We start from the raw sequence: 18,550 nt of genomic DNA, 5'->3' as shown, positions 1-18,550 counted from the left end.
ACAGAGCTGACTACAGAAAAATGAGAAATTTCTGTACAAATAAAAACATCATAAACATATGAAAAAGCCAAAAACTACCCAAAAGAATTAAAAGCAGAGACTCAAAGAGTTACTTGTACACCCATGTTCATAGTAGTATTATTCACAAAAGCCAGAAAGTGGAAGTAACCCAAGTGTCCATTGATAGATGAATGCATAAAGAAATGTGGTACAGACATACAACAGACTATTATTCAGCCCTAAAAAATAAGGAAATTCTGACACATGATACAACATGGATGAAACTTGAAGACATTGTGCTAAGTGAAATAAGCCAGTCACAAAAAGACAAATATAGTATAATTCCACTCATACGAGGTACCTAGAGTAATCAAATTTATAGAGACAGAAAGTAGAATGGCAACTGCCAGGGGTTTGCGGCAGGGAAGAATGGGGAATCATTGTTTAAGGATGCAGAATTCCAGTTTTGCAAGATGAAAAAAGTCCTGGAGATGGATGGTGGTGATGGTTGTACAACAATGTGAATATGTTTGATGCCACTGAATTGTACACTTAAAAAAGGTTAAATGGGGGGCCAGTCCGGTGGCATAGTAGGTGGGTTCACTCACTCTGCTTCAGCAGCCCAGGGTTCGAAGACTGGGATCCTGGGCACAGACCTACACACATCCATGTTGGAGTGGCATCCCCCATACAAAATAGAGGAAGATTGGCACAAATGTTAGCTCAGGCCCAATCTTCCTCACCAAAAGAAAAAAGTTTAAATGGTAAATTTTATCTTATGTATATTTTACCACACACATACACAAAAAAAGCCACAAATTTGGAGAGGATTTTTCAACAGCTGTGACAAGAAAATGTTTAACCATAACATTTCAAATATTTTGATTAACAGCCAAAATAATTGCTACATATCAGCAAAAAGATAATATGATAGAAAAAAATGGTGCAGCCATGAAAAGGCCAATTCACAGATTAAAAATGGCCAGTAAAATGTTTAAAAGACCCTCAAGTTACGGAAATTTGGAAAATTCAAATTAAAAGTCAACAAGTACAATTGCCAATAAGGTTGCCAACATTTTAGAAGTTATCAAGAATGGAGGATTTTCAAAAAGGGACTGTTTATTAGTAAGCATGAAAATTTTATATAGTTTAGTATCATGATACAATATCCTATTTGGAAAGGAATTTTTTAATCTATCACAATTTAAAATGTACATAAACTTTAACACATAAGTCCCACTCCTAGGTCCCTTTCTTACACGAATATTTGCAGTGCATAAAGGTATGCAATAGTGAAAATTGGAAGTAACTTAAAGTTGAGGATGGCTAAATGAACTATGATATAGCCACATAATAGTCTGTTATGAGACATTTACTAAAAAAGAATGAAGCAAATCTCTATGTACTGACATGGAAGCATGCATCCCATGACATCTGAATGAGGGGGGGAAGCAAAGTGCAAAACCATGTGCATTGTCAGCAGCTTTATACATAACAGCCAAAAACTGGGAACCATCCAAATGCTCCCCATTACAATGAATAAAGTGTGGTATGCCATGTAATGGACACCACACAGCAATGAGTACGAATGAGCTACGGCTACACGCAACAACAGGAAGGACTCTCACAGACGTAAGGTCAAGTACAAGAAGCCACATACCAAAGCATATGTACTGATTGATTCTATTTATACCAAGTATAAAAACAGGAAAACTAATCGAAGTCAGGAGAGTGGATACCCTTGGAAGGAGCGAGTAGTGACTGGGAGGGGATATGCAGGGGGCTGCTGGCCCGGTGGTGATGTTCTTCTGCTTGATCTGTGTGCTGGTTACACAGGTGATTTGTATTGTCTTTCAGAAGAAGTCAAAATATATGCAGAGTATGATCCCATTTTTACTTAAAAATATATATACACAATTCTAGGTCTCAGCTTCTTCATTTGTAAAATAGGGGTCATAAAAGTGACCACCTCATGGGGTCATTGTAAGGATAAATGACACCAAATGCAAGGGCACATGGTAGTCATTATGCAAGTGTTTGTGTGGTTATATGTTTGTGCATATACAACGCAAAGATAAATTTATTTTAAAAATACAGTCATGCACTGCACAGTGACATCTTGGTCAACGACGGACCACACACACGATGGTGGTCCTGTAAGATCAGTACCATACAGTGTGGGTGTGCAGTAGGCTATACCATCTAGGTTTGTGTGAGTACACTCTGTGATGTTTGCACAATGATGAAATTGCCTAATGACATATTTCTCTGAATGTATCCCTGTCATTAAGCGACACACAACTAGAACATGATATAAATATCATACCATGATATGTCAATAAATTCAAACAAGAACCATTTATAAATGACAGTAGTAACCAAGGAATTGGATTGGAAGAGTAGATGAGTTTTTATTTTTAACTTTACCAATTTCCCTTTTGTTTCAATTTACTGTAATAAATACCATGTATTAGTTGTGTAATTAGATATATATACAAATAAGAAAATGTTAAATGGCTTCTGAGATGTTCATAAAATTCAGTAAGATAAAGATCATTCTTGAGGCACTTGAATTTTAAAAACAATATAATCAACTCTGTAAAACTATGCACCTGTGGATAAGAAGTGGAAGAAGATATACAAATAGGAAACAGTTTGTTTTCTTGGAATGGAGAGATTATGGTCATCCCTTCATAAACATTCTTTTTTTTTTTTTTGAGGAAGATTGGCCCTGAGCTAACATCTACTGCCAATCCTCCTCTTTTTGCTGAGGAAGACTGGCCCTGAGCAAACATCCGTGCCCATCATCCTCTACTTTATATTTGGGACGCCTGCCACAGCATGGCTTGACAAGTGGTGCCACGTCCAAAGCGGAACGTGCACACTTAACCGCTGCGCCACTGGGCCAACCCCCCTCATAAATATTCTTTAATACGCTTACTGAAGTCTCTTTTTGACAGCCTATTTTTAAGAAGACCATATGTACTATAGGAGATTTTCACACTTTCTCAGAGCACTGTCAGATCAAACCTGGCCACTTTTCATCTTTTAACACCTACTTCAAGTTCCAACACAAGCAGAGGGCCCCCAACCTCCCAAACCTGCACATTTTCTCCCCTCTGGCTCCGGAGCCTCCCATCCATACCAATGAGATGCAGCCCAGGCCTACCAAGCCCACATTTGGTCCTCACTCAGGCCCACCAACTCCTCTGAGGATCAGACAGTCCTGTCACTAGACTTCCCAGGGGTATGTGGACGAGTCAGCCCTATGGCTGTCCTTTCCGGAGATGGGGGGGATTAACGTAAGGCTCCAGAGAGATACATAACTTTGAGGACCACTGATCTAGCTCCTTTATTTGGCAGTGTATCTAATCTACCAGCTATACTGCCTATACCAGGCAGTATATCCAACCTATATTATTGTCCTGTATTGTTCTCTAACTGTTCATGAGCTTCTGCTTTGGTTTTCCCAGTTGCAAGGAATATATTTTGATCAGTATTTATCAATATTCCTTCTTACTGCCCACCTATAACAGCATCTTGCACACAATAGACCATCAAGATACAGCTACTGATTTATCTGTCATATATACAAAATCGCTCTGTGACATAGATCGAATTCCTGTATTTGTCCCTGTTTTTTAATTGGGAAACTGAGGCACAGGGCAGTCAGGTAAGGTTATGGAATCATTAGTACCACACAACATGGAAAGCACAGACTGGCTGAGCTGGGCCAATTACCCTCTACCACACCACATACTCTTTCCTATGACCAGAGAAAGTTGTGGTGGGGAGGAACACAGATTGCTTCCCTAGCTAGGGAAAGGAAGCAAGGTTATGAGACTTTCATCCAAAAATAACTGGTTTAATAAAATCCAAACTTAGAAACCAGATCATTTGTATTGAGGGAAGAACAATAGAGCATGTGGTTAACACAGGGCCTCTGCTAGCCCTTCAATGGTTTCATGTTAATTCAAAAAATCCAGGTGGCTGTAGCTCTGCACCAGGAAAGCCAGCTTAGTAAGCAGAGTACCTATTGCATTTCAGTTGCTGCCATCTCCCTTAGCCAAGTGCCCTTGTGCAGTGAACAACCTGCATAACAGGACATGGTGGCTCTAGGTCACGGAGAATGCAAACTCCAGAGTCAGGTTGCCTAGGGTGGGAGCCCAGCTCCAAAGCAGCTTCATTATGTGACACTGGATCTATGTTTACTTCTCTACATTTCCTCATCTGGAAAATGGGGATGCTTATTTCATATGGCGATTATAAGAAGGATTAAACAGGAAAATGCTAGTGCCTTATACCGTTAATTATTTATAATAAGCAGGCCAATCTCTACCTGGAGTATTCTACACTTCCCAAAAGGCCAGAAAGTCTCATTCAAAACTATATGAAACTTCAGTATACAAGAAAGATTTGTAAGTTTTTCAAATGTGAAATTACTTAACTGTAACTGACATAAGCCCAAAGTGCAAAATAATGAAATCCATTAAGAGGTGTTTATGAGTCGCTCTTTCATACCTTGATTTTGGATTGAAATGAACAAAAAGACAGGAAAACTGGTTCCTGCTTTTGTAGGGAATTATGTCGCCTGCTTTTCTGAAAACAGAGCAAACAACTTAATGATGTAAATGCACCTCCTTTGCATTTCTCTTCCTTTGGGAAGAATCAGTCAGGGAAAAACCTAGATCTCTCAGCAAATGAACCTATTTCCAGATAGGAATTGTGACATATATTTCCACCCACCAAAAAATTAGGAAATTATTTCAATAATGCTTCAGAGTCCAGCACATGCCTTGTAAAGCAAATATCTGCCAAAGGAATGGATTTCATTGTATTTCGCTTCGGGAGCAGTGGACATCTTTCTGCCCATCAGTACCTGCGATTCCTTTAGTCCCAAGTTGATGGCAAGTTTCTTTCTGTCTGTTTTGCTGATATATTTCTGCTTCTGAAACATCTTCTCCAGAGCCTTTCTCTGGTCCTCAGAAAAGACAGCTCTTCTTAAAATACCCCTCCGGGTTTTGGAATTAGAGTCCTGGGTCAGGAGAGGCAGCACACTCTCTTCTCCTAGACGAGAAAAAAAGACACAAAAGCCCAGTTAGCTTTAGTGAGAAGAAGTCGGCTGTCTTGCCCAGGATGGCACCCTCCTTCTCTATACCATGGCCAAATTCTCTCACCTCTGAACTCTGCACACTCAGAGCAGAGCTTCTTAACCTCTTTTTAGTCGTGAACTCTGCTGAGAATCTGAGAAATACTCTTTGCTCCCATTACGAAAAAATATATACGCTGCAGGGCCAGCCTGGTGGCACAGCAGTTAAGTTCACACATTCTGCTTCGGCAGCCCGGGGTTCGCCGGTTCGGATCCCGGGTGCGGACATGACACTGCTTGGCAAGCCATGCTGGGGCAGGCGTCCCACATATAAAGTAGAGGAAGATGGGCATGGATGTTAGCTCAGGGCCAGTCTTCCTTAGCAAAAAGAGGAGGATTGGCAGCAGATGTTAGCTCAGGGCTAATCTTCCAAAAAAAAAAAAAAAAGAATGCTTGCCTTCCCAATTTTATGTACTATGTCAGAAAGTCCACGGTCCCAGGTCACAAAGCTCCAATGCAGAACAAGTAGTAAGTGGTTTAAACACCTCATTTTTCTCTAATTCCTCCTTTATTTATTCATTCATTTATTCTCTCAACAAATTTTTGAACACTTACCATATGCCAGGCACCCTGCTCAATGCTACACATTGAGAAATAAGACGGATGTATTTTATTGCCCTCAATACCTGAAAAATTGAGTGGAAGGTATTTATTGAACTAGTGTCACAAGTGTGATGAAGTGTTCCTAAGGAGGGTGGCTTGGGAGCACAACGCAAGGCATGTGATCTTAATCTGGGATGTCAGGGAAAGCTTACAAGAGTCAGAGATGTTTAACCTGAGAAGGGAGGTTTGGAAGACCCCACTCACCACCCTCCAATTCAGCTGAGCATCAACTCCTTCCGGTCAGAGATATTTAATACTTTTTCTGCCTTTTTCTGGCTAGCACAACACTGGCTCCCACCCTCTGAGAGTTTCATTCATCATTCATCATTCATTCATTCACTCATTCAGCCTCCCAGTTTTGGTAGGCAGAATACTGGCCTTCCTAAAGATGGCCACGTCCCAATTCCCAGAACCTGTGAATGTGTTACATTACATCACAAGGGGAAACTAAGGTTGCAAATGGAATTACAGTTGCTAATCAGCTGACCCTGAGATTAGGAGATGGGCCCACTGTAATCACAAGGGATCTTATAAGTGGAAGAGGAAGGCAAAAAAGGAAGTCACAGTCAAAGAGAGATTTGAGGATGCTACATTTTTTGATTTGAAGATGGAGGAAGGGGCCACGAGCCAAGAAATGCAGGCAACCACTAGAAACTGGAAAATGCAAGGAAACAGATTCTCCCTTTGAGCCTCCAGAAGGAACATAGCCTGGCTGACATCTTGATTTTAGTCCAGTGAGACCACTTCAGACTTCTGACCTCCATAACTGTAAGATTTGTACTGTTTTAAGATGCTAGGTTTGTGGAAATTCATTACAGCAGCAAGAGAACAATAATACATTGGGTATCAGGCTCACTGGGCTAACTGCTAAGGAAACCAGGCAAACAGCACATGGTCCCTGGCCTCAAGGTGCTCATCTTGTCATGGGAGGACTGGCACAAGAACATCATTCTAGAATACAGGCACCAGGGGAGCAGGGACTCCAGTTTACAGCTGTAGCTGGTATGCATTTTAGTGCTTAATAATTATTTCTAAATAAACAAGCAAATCTACAAAATGCTCTGGCATCACAAAGGAGGAAATGATGAGTTTGGAGAAAATAGTCAGGTTGAGCCAAGTCTAAAAGAACAATCCAGTTCAAGAGAGAAAGAACCAAGACCAATCCAGGCAGAGTGACTAGCATGTCTAAAGCACTAAGGCACAGAGGAAGAAAGTCTATGCAAAACTAGGCAGTCTGCAAGGCTGGGGAAGGGCATGCAGCAGAGGGTGCAAGCTGGCTACCATATCCAGCCTGTAGATGGGCTTTGTTTGGTCCTAGAGTGTTGGTGAAGAATTCTGATTTAATTGTCCACATTTAATACCTGGGAGGTTCCATAGGAAGCCCAGGTCTACAACGTCTCTTTAAAGGTAACCACAACGGGCTCACCCTCCCACAAAGAGCTTCTAGAGTGAGTAGCAGGTGTCCCCTTTAGATGAAGCATGTGGCCCCCAGTTTGTCACAGCCTCACCTAGCTTACTTTTTACCTGTCGGGCTCTTGAAGACATTTGGACCCCTGGCAAAGAGATTACAGAGTGGAATGGAGCCAGATCATAGAGAACCATAAGGGGCTGGGACATCATCCAATAGGTAGTGAAGATCAATAGAAGATGTTTAAGCAGGGTGTGACATGATAATAATAAACATACACTGAGCACTTACTCTATACTGTTATACCTACTCTGTGTTAACCCTAACATGCATTATTTCATTTAATCTTCCCAACCAATCTATGCCATGAATGCTACTATTATTCTCCCCAGTTTACAGATGAATAAAATGAAGCTTATGTAGCTTAAGTAACTTCACCCAAGGTTACCTGGCTAGGGCTTCAAACCCAGGAAGACTAATTCCAAGACAAATGCTCTTAAACCATACAAGATTGACACAATCCGACTTGTATTTTAGAAGGAAAATGTCAATAAGTGAATAAATCTTGTCAATTCTACTTCTGTAACATGGTAGCTTCCTTTCTTATTTGTCTAAAAGACTGCAAACATCTCCCTGCTAGTCCTTCAGCTCTGAGTTACACCTCACTCCAGTTCATGCTCACATTGCAAGAGGAACCACTGGCCTCTCCCTCTTTCCTTGCAGCTCTGTAACATTCGCATCTCCCTAGAAATGCCATAGCCCCCAGGGTGTCATTAAGCCCAACTCTTTACAAAGGTCTACTTTTATTGATGCCCTTTCCATTCATCCTCTCATAGGATCTTGGTTAATTCTCCATTCACAGCACCATTTTTTTTTGCCTGTTTCATGCCAAGGTCATATCTTGAAGTCAGGTTTTGACAACAGGATTCACGATTTCTTTATCAAAGATTTAAATAGTTTTATGTAATATTGGTCAATAATAAAATATCCTAAATATCTCGATATGTTCATCTCTTTCTAAACGCTTTTCTTCTATGAACTTTCCTCGGTATAGAGACCATGGAATTGGCCCTTCTGCATTATTTCAGAGCACAAATTCACCTGTTGGGACGATGTCTCTCTAGGAAGCCTGAGGACAAAGGACTTTGAGTGTGGCAGAACTGATTTTAGATCTCAGCACTTACCGGTGTGACTCGGAGCAAGTTACTTAGTCTCTTTCAGCTTATCTTACAGGGCTGCTCTAAGGATATGACGAAATAGCACACAGAAATTTCAGTGGCTAGCCTAGAGTAAGGATCCCACAAATCTATTTTACTTCCCGTTGCTGGATTTCATTTGATTCTTATAAGAACCATATGCCACAGGCATCCTCCATACAGATGAAGCAGTGTTCAGAGCAGTTAAGGTCCAAAGCTACAGAAAGGACGCAGAGCTCAGCTGGTAGCAAGGCCTTCCGAATCCAAACTCCTGGCTCCTTCCTCTGCCCCACACTGCCTCTTTACTCAGGCATGATGGGTCAAAAACGGGAAGGAAGAAACACTTATAAACACAGCCAGAGCTCCTGTCTGTGACTACAGGCTTCTGCACCCTGTCTTGGACCAGTGTGTGAGCCTAGGCTACATGGCATCTCCTACACAGCCTGGTAACTGTGTCCTCAAGTCCCAGCATGCCCTTCTCACTTGATATTTTGATTCTGGCATTCTTAATTTGTAAATGTATCCAGCCTGCCATTATTACAGCCAAATGTATTAAAAGTGAGGGAAGAAACTTAACCAAAGGTAAAAAATGCATAAGTACATTATGCTATATCCACTTGGTGAAATTCTAAAGAACCATTAAAGATGAGGGCTATGAAGCCCAGGCAACAGCGGAGATACATATAATACACATAAGATACATACTATGCTTACAACTAAGTAAAAACACAGAGGAGAAAAAGATTGAAAAGGAAAAAGTAAACACTAAGACAGGCTATCGTTCTAGTTATGGACAAATAATTCACCTCCACTCTACATTTTAAGTCTAGCTCTATTTTCAAAGGAGAACAAGCAAACTCTGCAGCAACCTTTTTGGGAATAATCTGGCAGAGCGACTGAAGATGAGTCCAATCCATCCTTCACATGCTCACAGTTGATAAGGAGAGGTCTGAGAAGAATACAGACAGCCGCAGTACAGTGAAATAAATACCCACAGGGCAAGCACAGAAAGCATTTAAGCTCCAGAGAGGAAGCCACTTAGACTTGGAGGCCAACAGACTAACTCCTGAGAGAGAAGAGCAGCTAGAATAGCAATTCCTCTTGCAAGCAGAGAAGAGGGAGTAACATTTGCAGATGGGTGAGTGGGGTGAGGACAAATGTGAAACATGGTGGATCTAAGAATCTCACACAGCTTGGTGTTTCCAGACTGCAGAGTATGAATGGGAAGAACACAGGAGATAAGCTGGGAAGGTAGATTAGGGCCAGGGGTGACTGAAACGAATTAAGGTTATAACTTGCCATAAAAGAAAGACTTTCAAGGAGGACCTAACCAACTTAGCATTTTAGAAAGGCCAATGTTTTCTGAGTTAATAAAACTTTTTATATCTATATAGACATACAAAACAAATTTATGGACCAAAAGCCCAGCTTAAAAAAATCTACATATATTTTTCTCTAAGTACAGGTTTTACAAGTACGGGTCATGACTCCACTCGTTTTAGCCCCTTGTTCACCAAGATCTACTTGTTTAAATAAAACAATGGGTAACACATCTAAATTGCCCCTAACACTTTTTATGAAAACCCATAGGTTTTCCTGATGAGCTATTTTTAAGTAAAGAGAAAGAAGATTGCCATCAAGGGAATCTACAAATAAATTATTCTCACCAATATGGTAAATACTAACATTTTGGGGGGCAGGGACCCAAAGCACACCTCAGTCTCTGAAAGAGAGATCTGGAGTGGTTATGAGGGTCACAGGGTTAACTCCTGGGTCTGGCCCTCAGGTTTCAGTGCCCTATGACAAACATCAATACAACCAACGAACGAGCAAAAAATATGGCAAAAAAATATCACATTCTTCCTTTCTTTGCTAGTCATCTGGTTTTTCTTAGCGTTGCTCTCAATACCCAGATCATGCTTGTTTACATAAAGTGATGGCCTTGGGTTCCTACAAGATGCCATCTCTACCATGGATGCTCCTTTCCATGTCTCACCCACGAGTCTTTTATGGCTCTCTCTGGATGGAATCGTAAACCGCATGATGAAGCTACACCATTTTCATACCTTCTAAACCTATGAACATGTGCTCAAATTTATGCCTACAGAACAAACATACGGACTTCACGAACTTGTTGGAGACAAAAAATCTCTCAGAAGCTACTGAAAAGTCATAAGCAACAAATATCTCTGACTATTCCTAAATTCATGACACATGTCCGACTAGTATGGAAACTTCCAGGTGACAAAAAATGAATAATATAAAAATAAAAATAAACAGATACAGAGTTTAAGGCATGTAGTAGAAAAGAGGCTTTAAAAGCCAAGGCCACCAAATACAGGTGCGACAGGCTTTACCAATTTGAGGATATCATTATTACTATTATTACTTTACAATGTGGTTTCCATATATATCTGGGGCTCAACATGTGCTCACATATGTGCCAGCTACATGCAGCGTGTCATGTAATCTTTACAATAACCCCCAGAGGTAGATATTAACAGCCCCAATTTCCATAGGAGAAAACTGAGGCTCCAGAAAGTTCAGTCGTGCAATTGAGGTCATGCATCAAAGCAGAGTGAGGCCAATACATGCTCTTTAAAATTACACCAAAGATTGTCAAAGCTATGAGTGGGCAGATAAAGAGGTTGGGAGGTGGGGAAAGTCGTATTAAAATGGCAGAATGACCTCAGATCCAGTTTTCAAAGGCATAATTCCCTGGATCCTGACATAGCCCCCAAGCACCACCCCTCACAGAATCCCTGTGTGTAATGGCCCTCGTGGAGGGCACTACAAATGGAGGTGGGCTGTGTGTGAATGACGCTGTTGGGTGGGGGGAGCAATAGAGAAACACAGCATTAGATAAACCAGTGGAAGCCTCTGCCTCTGCCTTTGCCTTGACCTCGAGGAAAGAGGTCTTAACTCTGAAGACAGGGCATTGCTACTTATGAGAGCCAGCAACCTAGAGCACAAAGGGGGACCCAATGCAATCACTATCTAGACACCAGCCCAAGAGTAAATAGATGCAGCTCTGCCTTATCTTATTCCCCCTACAAGCCAACAGAGTCCCGTCCCATAAACGGTGTGCTAGCACTTTGTGTGATGTTTAGACTCATCTTGACTCATTTGAATCTCTGGATTATTGATCCCATTTGGAGTAGTTTCCTTTGTCCTACGTCCTTTCACCTTATTGCTTCAGGCAGCTCAGTAAAGGGTTTTGAACCATTCATGCCCAGTGCTGCCCTTTGCTTCATGGTAAGCTTCTGGACCCTGCCAGGGCATGGGCCTCGCTGTTTCCTGTTCTCCTGTTCTAGCCTCTACTCCCAATCTGGGCTACCTTCGGATCACAGCAACTCAAACAGTGAAATATCATGGCCACTACCAATAAACCAAGTTGTTTCAGGTTTTCTTTCTCAGTTTACACAGGCCTTCTGTATTAAAAACTAACTGATAACCCAACATCATTCTGACTTTGCAGGGAAGTTATATCACAAGTCTATGAAGCAATACTGAATCTAGACCCCTCAAGGCTTTCAGTAAAAAAAGTTAAGATTATTTCATGATAGCTCAAGTCAGAGATTACCAACAAACCTTTCAGAAACAGAATTCTTTCATCCTTTTCTATAGATTCAACAGTAGCTTCTCAGAGCAAGAAGAGACAAGAGGTCATCTGCTTAATCCTGGCCTCCCCACCAGGCCAGCTAAGATGCCGTCAGCCTCCATTAACTATGTCCTCAGACATAAGTAATTTCGAACCCTGAGTCTGTGTCTCCTTCCCGAAGTCAGCTTTCCTCACACACGGGATGGTTCTTGTCTGTCGGCTCCTCTTTCTCTGCAAGAACACTCACAACTTGTTACTTCCCGTCTCCTATCTTTTAGGCATTTCTCAATTTCTCTCCCGTGAAGAGCTTTCTTACCCTTCTTATTTTGAAGTGTGAAGATGTGGTGTGAGTGTGTGTGTGTATTTTATGTAATTCCTCTGGATTCGAGGTTTGGAGAGAGAAGATAGAGCGTTTGCCTGGCCCCCCCTATTTAAACTAGAAGTCTATGTTCCAATCGCTATATAATCTAGTATTTGAGAATGCTATACAATAATACTTCATTATCATACAGTTTGATTTGCTGAAAATTTTTCCCTTACATTAAGCCGAAATTCAACTTGCACTAAACTTCACTCATTGGCCCCAATTCTATCCTTGATATTTATATTGAATACAGTACATCTAATTTGAAGATAATTCTCATGTCCCATTATTTTTCTTCCCCCCCAGCCTAAACGTACCCAATTGCTTTCAAAACTTCCTGACCAGTCATATAGACCCTTCACCATTTTAGTTGCTGACCACCTCCTGACCTGGTTTTTCTATGCAAATTTCTCCAAAGTGCCTTTTAAAGTGGGCCTCCAGAACTGAATAGGTGGTGGCAGTCAGACCTTTACAGAGCCCAGGAGGACTCTTAACTCCCTTGTTCTGGAGACTATTTCTAACAGCACAATCCAACATCCCCATATCATACTGAAGACACATATTGAGCTAAGAGAACAACCCTTTGCCACTTTGTTCTATGCAGCCACTTCTCTGCCTCCCCTATTCTGTACCTGGCACACTTGTTTTCGAGATTGTAAAATCAGGACTTTACCAGCTGCTCTATTAGATTTCATGTTATGTTCAGGCAAGGGCTGCAGACAAGATCAGGGACAAACACCCTATAGCACCAAGCAACTCCCCTCCCCAGCCCCAGCCTCCACTACTTCTGAACATTTGGGGAGAAAGGGAACCTCATTCCACGAACAGCTGCCCAAACACTTTCACTGCCTCTGCAGAACTGCTGAATAGAACCATCAACTTGGAAAATCCATTGTCTTTGAGTCTCCCACTCCTTTAACTATTCTCCCTGGTTGACCGAGTGTCATTTATCTATGGAGCCCCCCTCCCTTCGCTATTGAGAAGTCACAACCTAGATTCAACTTATCGCACAAACTTGACTATGTCTTCACCAAAATAATTAGGCTTCTTTCTCTTCTTAGAACAAAATGCTGCATCCCTCTGAAGACTTAGAGGGCTGAAGATAAATCCTTATAAAAGAAACTTTCACGCAGCCTTTTGTGGACTTCCACACATCTTGGTCAGTTTCCTCAGCCCACTCACCACTCCAGCTGAGAGCAGCAGAAGAGAACACAGCCAGGTCAGGCGGCCAGAACACTAATCAGAGGCGTTGCCCATCTTGGACAGTGACACTCACAGGACCAACCTACATCCACAATATTAAAATAATGTCCCCTCCCTGCAGCCTTCAACAAAATCCTAAATTCAAATTTGGAGAGTATATATATTACACTCTAAGCTTTAACAAGGAAGGGAAGATAGTAAAATGATCTCAAAATGTAGACTATAAGTTCATCTCCCAAGAAAAAGGCAGAACAGTTTGTCCCAGAAGAATATTTCGCCATTCCTATTCTTATGATGCTGCTCCAAATTTAAACTTTGTCTTTTAATGTATAAAGTTCTAAAAAGGTCAAATTCAAGTTGGGTACTCAAAGACAACACAAAATAATTACCTGATTAATTCAATTAGCTAGTCTACATGAATAAGACTCCTATACTTTCACAGGTAGTTTTTTTTTAAGGTCATTCTCTGCATAATTTCCAGAACTTTCTATTTCATTTTAGCTGAGAAATATGTTATTTTGAAAAGAACCTTATGGATGTAATATCAAAGATTTTCCTTACACTGCTTTGGGGGAGGGAAGAACTTTTACCACTGCCTTTTAACTTTTCTCCACTGTAACAGTTGTGCTTGAATAGCCTATTAAGCTATTTACTATATATGAACCACGCACTGGATGACTGATTGTTTCCACATTGCAACAACAAGTCAATCATAAATCTAAAAGGTTAACAAGAAAAACCAAATCAACTTTAAACAAGTGAACCATGTCAAAAAGTCAAAATGATATTTCACTTGCTGGTTACAGACATGTTGATCTGATCAACACTTTTGAAGAGAGTGACATCAATACTTCGAAACAGTGATGAGGGCCACTGATTCCATCACTTATTAAAATTTTTTAGAATAAAACCTTAATTTTGGCTGTCCAGGCTGAAATTTAATACCAGATTATTTCGACAGTTTGTTTTCCTTCTTTTGTACAATAGGAAAAAATTGAAATGCTTGGGCATAAAAATCATTCTTATTAGGGGCTGGCCCCGTGGCCGAGCGGTTAAGTTCGCGCGCTCCGCTGCAGGCGGCCCAGTGTTTCGTTGGTTCAAATCCTGGGCGCGGACATGACACTGCTCATCAAACCACGCTGAGGCAGCGTCCCACATGCCACAACTAGAAGGACCCACAACGAAGAATATACAACTATGTACCTGGGGGCTTTGGGGAGAAAAAGGAAAAAAATAAAATCTTTAAAAAAAAAAAATCATTCTTATTAAAAAAAGAACATCTAGAAAAATTAAATAAAAAATTTATTGAATACCTTAAATAAAAAGATTCCAGTGCAGATGTAAGCCTTATTAACTGTTCCTTGGTATCATGGTTATTTATGTAAACTCTTTTTTTTTTTTTAGGAAGATTAGCCCTGAGCTAACTATTGCCAGTCCTCCTCTTTTTGCTGAGGAAGCCTGGCCCTGAGCTAACATCGTGCCCATCTTCCTCTACTTTATATGTGGGACTCCTACCACAGCATGGCGTGCCAAGCAGTGCCATGTCCGCACCCAGGATCCGAACCGGTGAACCCCGGGCCGCCGAGAAGCGGAATGTGCACACTTAACCGCTGCGCCACTGGGCCAGCCCCTATGTAAAAATTTTTTATTGACAGCACAAATCCACCATTTCATTGTTATTTGCTGCCAATATAAGAAACATTATAAACAAGAAATTCATTTCAGATTTTTTTTAGCTAATGAGACACCAAAGTTTATTAAAAACACTGTGGCATCTCTAAATTGTTTTAAAATGCCAACTTTATGGAGAAATGGAGACAAACCAATGCAGCATTCTCCATCCTTGATCTGAACTGCACTGATTTTCCCCTTGTGCGTTTTATTAAATAAAAAAGATGGGGGCCGGCCCAGAGGCATAGTGGTTAAGTTCATGCACTCCACTTCAGCGGCCTGGGGTTCGCAGGTTCGGATACCTGGCATGGACCTACACACCACTCATCAGCCATGCTGTGGCAGCATCCCACTTACAAAGTAGAGTAAGACTGGCACAGACGTTAGCTCAGCGACAACCTTCCTCAAGCAAAAAGAGGAAGATTGGCAACAGATGTAAGCTCAGGGTCAATCTTCCCCACCAAAAAAATAAAAACAAAAAAGATGAAAATAAGACTTTATAAGCCTCCCAGGATAGACACCCCAATTTACCACAGTTCTGCCATAAAGATGGAAGAACTAAGAAGCAGATGGAGGAAAATGAGACTTGCTTAATTTTTTGAGCGACTGTGAAGCTGAAGTTATCTAGGAACGTCTTTAGAATTACTTTTATGCACTCTATTAACTAAACTACCCTGGGCGTTAGTGTACTTTTATGGCTTAGCAACTCTTATTAAAACACTACTGAAAAATGAATACACACACACACACACTCACACATACATGAATGCCCACCTGTTACACGGAATTTTTTTGGTCCATTTCCACTTACCCAAACTACCTTGCCAGAGATTTTGTGAAGTAGAAGATCAGTATTATATCAAGGTGAAATCACTGAAATTTAGCATAGGATCTCTTTTAATCTCTACCCCTAGAATACAACACTAAAGACTTAATTCCAAGATGCCACGACACTACTATCAGATATTTGGGTTTTCCAGCAGTCTCTTCCTAATGCTCTAATATATGGTGATAAATGTCTCCTTAATTTGCACAACAGTTTTCAATTGCCCTCATAGGAGACCACCTTGAAGGAGCGAGTAAAAGGTTTAGTCATGGTTTCCATTTTCCTATTTGAATCAATACGTTCTAGTTAAATGGACAATTAATAGGTCACTTCCAAAATAGTAGCGTATCAGTCCTGGTTAATAAACAATCCCCACAGTTGATAATGGGCCCTATGTATTCAGCAAGGCCTGTATACACTCAGCTCATCCACTAAATCCCCTTTCAGGTGGACAGGGTTATATGGGAAGATGAGCTAGAATGAGTCTATAAAAGTCAGTTTCATTCACTGCTTTATTTTTCAGTCAAGTGCTTTAAATGGTGTCCAGAAATTCACTTGGAATGTGAGACAGGAGAAAAGACTGACACACAGAGCCTGGCTTTATGACGATACAAAAGGGCAACTGACCCTTGCCCGGGCCTTTTCCATGTGAAATGGTTTCTAAAGTTCATCCGCACAGTGAAAAATCGTGGTGAGGTCGCGTGTGGATGAGTCAAGTGAAAGTGAAGCTTGGTCACGGGTCTGTCCCCCATTGTGGCCGGGGCCCAGCCATGTAAAGTGCTCTGTGGGAAAGTATCAGCCCCCTAAAGAGATGCTCAGAAGCTCGCAGCTCATTAAACGGCCAGCATTTGCTGCCTCACTTGTCAGGAATCATTCTGTGGAGCAACTGCTCTCCTGCAACATTCATAAAACACACGCAGAGAGGCAGCAAGGATCGGCATTCAACCGTGATGCTGCTCTGTACTTTCGTCTGACTCAAGTCCTCTTTCACTTTTCACCTGATGGAGCCGTAAACCTGAATACATGTTTTCTCTTGGGCGGCTGCAATGAATGCACTCCTTCACTGGACTTCTCTAACCCAAACTCAAATTCTCTGTCTACAGATTCTTACCTGACATAGAAATCTCAAGATCAAGGTGAACTTTATTTATTTTTAGTTAGATTGTTTTTACATATGTGTGTGTGCACACAAACACTCTTCAAGTTTTTCAAAGTTGTCATTCTCACTCCAGTCCCAGACACTATTAAAATTTTATAATGTTTGATGAAAGCTCTCTTAAAAATATTTCCTACGACCCTGGCTAGTTTTCTTCAAGAGCATAAAGAGGAGGTATTTACCTCCTTTTACAATCTTAATTTTAAGTTATTTCCTATGGACACCTAGTGACTATCTGTGTCACATTTTCACCTGAATGGAAATTTTACACAGCAGAATTTCTTAGCCTGCCTTCCTTTCTTTTTTCTTCTTTAAATGAGTATGGCTACACATTTCAGAAAGAGCCAAACTGGTCCCTTTGAGATCTTTTATATCAAATGGAAAACAAGTTGCTTCCCTTAGTGTGTCAGCCCTGGGTTTCAAAGCCATTAGAAACCGCTCACAATTGCTCAGTGTGCTGAGGTTTGATAAATCTCTGGAAAGCTCCTGAATGGGATCGCTGTGATTTTTAGTGAGGAATTAGCTCCTTGCCATTGCACTACCAATTAGTTTTCCAGAGCCCATTAAATCCTGCTGCTTTGGTTTACAGAATAACTGAGGCATTGCTGATGAAGCATAAAAACTTACTTGGAAAAGCAGTGGGGGATGCAGGGCGCCGACAGGACCCACCGCAGCACGCCGAGTAGAATGGCGGGGCGCTCAGAAAAAAGGGTTTGGAAGGTGCTGCAGAGAAAGCATTGATCTCATTGATTAGCCATGTCTTTTAGACAATATTCAAAATTCCAGTTTCCCAAAAGTCACCGAGTAAAAGCACTTCCTTTTTGGAGCCTTTACTTAATTAGAACTTTTACTGAAATTAAAGTCATTCTAGAGCAGGCTTTGTTGTCCAAGAGCTTGCCAAATAATTTAATCAAGATTTGGAAGACGTGGTAGAAAGACTCAAATTACCAAAACCAAACGTGTGGCCATAATTATAAGTAGTAAATAGCAAACATTCCTATATTTAGAATATCTAAGAGCAACACTGTCCCAGTGAACTCCCTGTGATGAGGGACACGTCCTATATCTGCACTGTCCAACATGGTGTCGACTTGCCACAAATGGCGACTGAGCACTTGAAATGTGGCTAGTCTGACTGGCTAAGTGAATTCTTAATTTAAATTATTTTAAATTAAACAGACTCATGTAGGTAGGGGCTATCATACTGAATAGCACAGCTCTACATCTAATACTTACCAAGAAACAACTTGTATGTTATGTGCTTAAGTTTAATTTTTAAAAGAGATTATATTACTCTGTTTATTGTTAGAAGGTTCTTCGAAATACATAGTTAGTTGCATTCCAAAGTTGATAATAGCAAATTTACTAAGCAA

The 18,550-nt window shown here is 40.9% G+C and overlaps 1 protein-coding gene across 1 annotated transcript in view; it reads right to left on the bottom strand.

The window, feature by feature from the left end:
• The window catches only part of DBX2 (developing brain homeobox 2), a 34,740-nt gene that overhangs the window by 2,205 nt on the left and 13,985 nt on the right, over window positions 1–18,550 (bottom strand). Inside the window, exons 2-3 of the mRNA XM_046662725.1 lie at window positions 17,805–17,900; window positions 4,880–5,067 (exon numbers count right to left, since the gene is read on the bottom strand). Coding sequence (XP_046518681.1) covers window positions 4,880–5,067; window positions 17,805–17,900 — 284 coding nt within the window. The remainder of the gene's footprint in view (window positions 1–4,879; window positions 5,068–17,804; window positions 17,901–18,550) is intronic.

This window comes from Equus quagga, chromosome 1 (genome assembly GCF_021613505.1).
Source record: "Equus quagga isolate Etosha38 chromosome 1, UCLA_HA_Equagga_1.0, whole genome shotgun sequence".
In the NCBI taxonomy this organism is placed as follows: Eukaryota; Metazoa; Chordata; class Mammalia; order Perissodactyla; family Equidae; genus Equus; species Equus quagga.
This window is presented reverse-complemented; position numbering and strand designations above follow the sequence as displayed.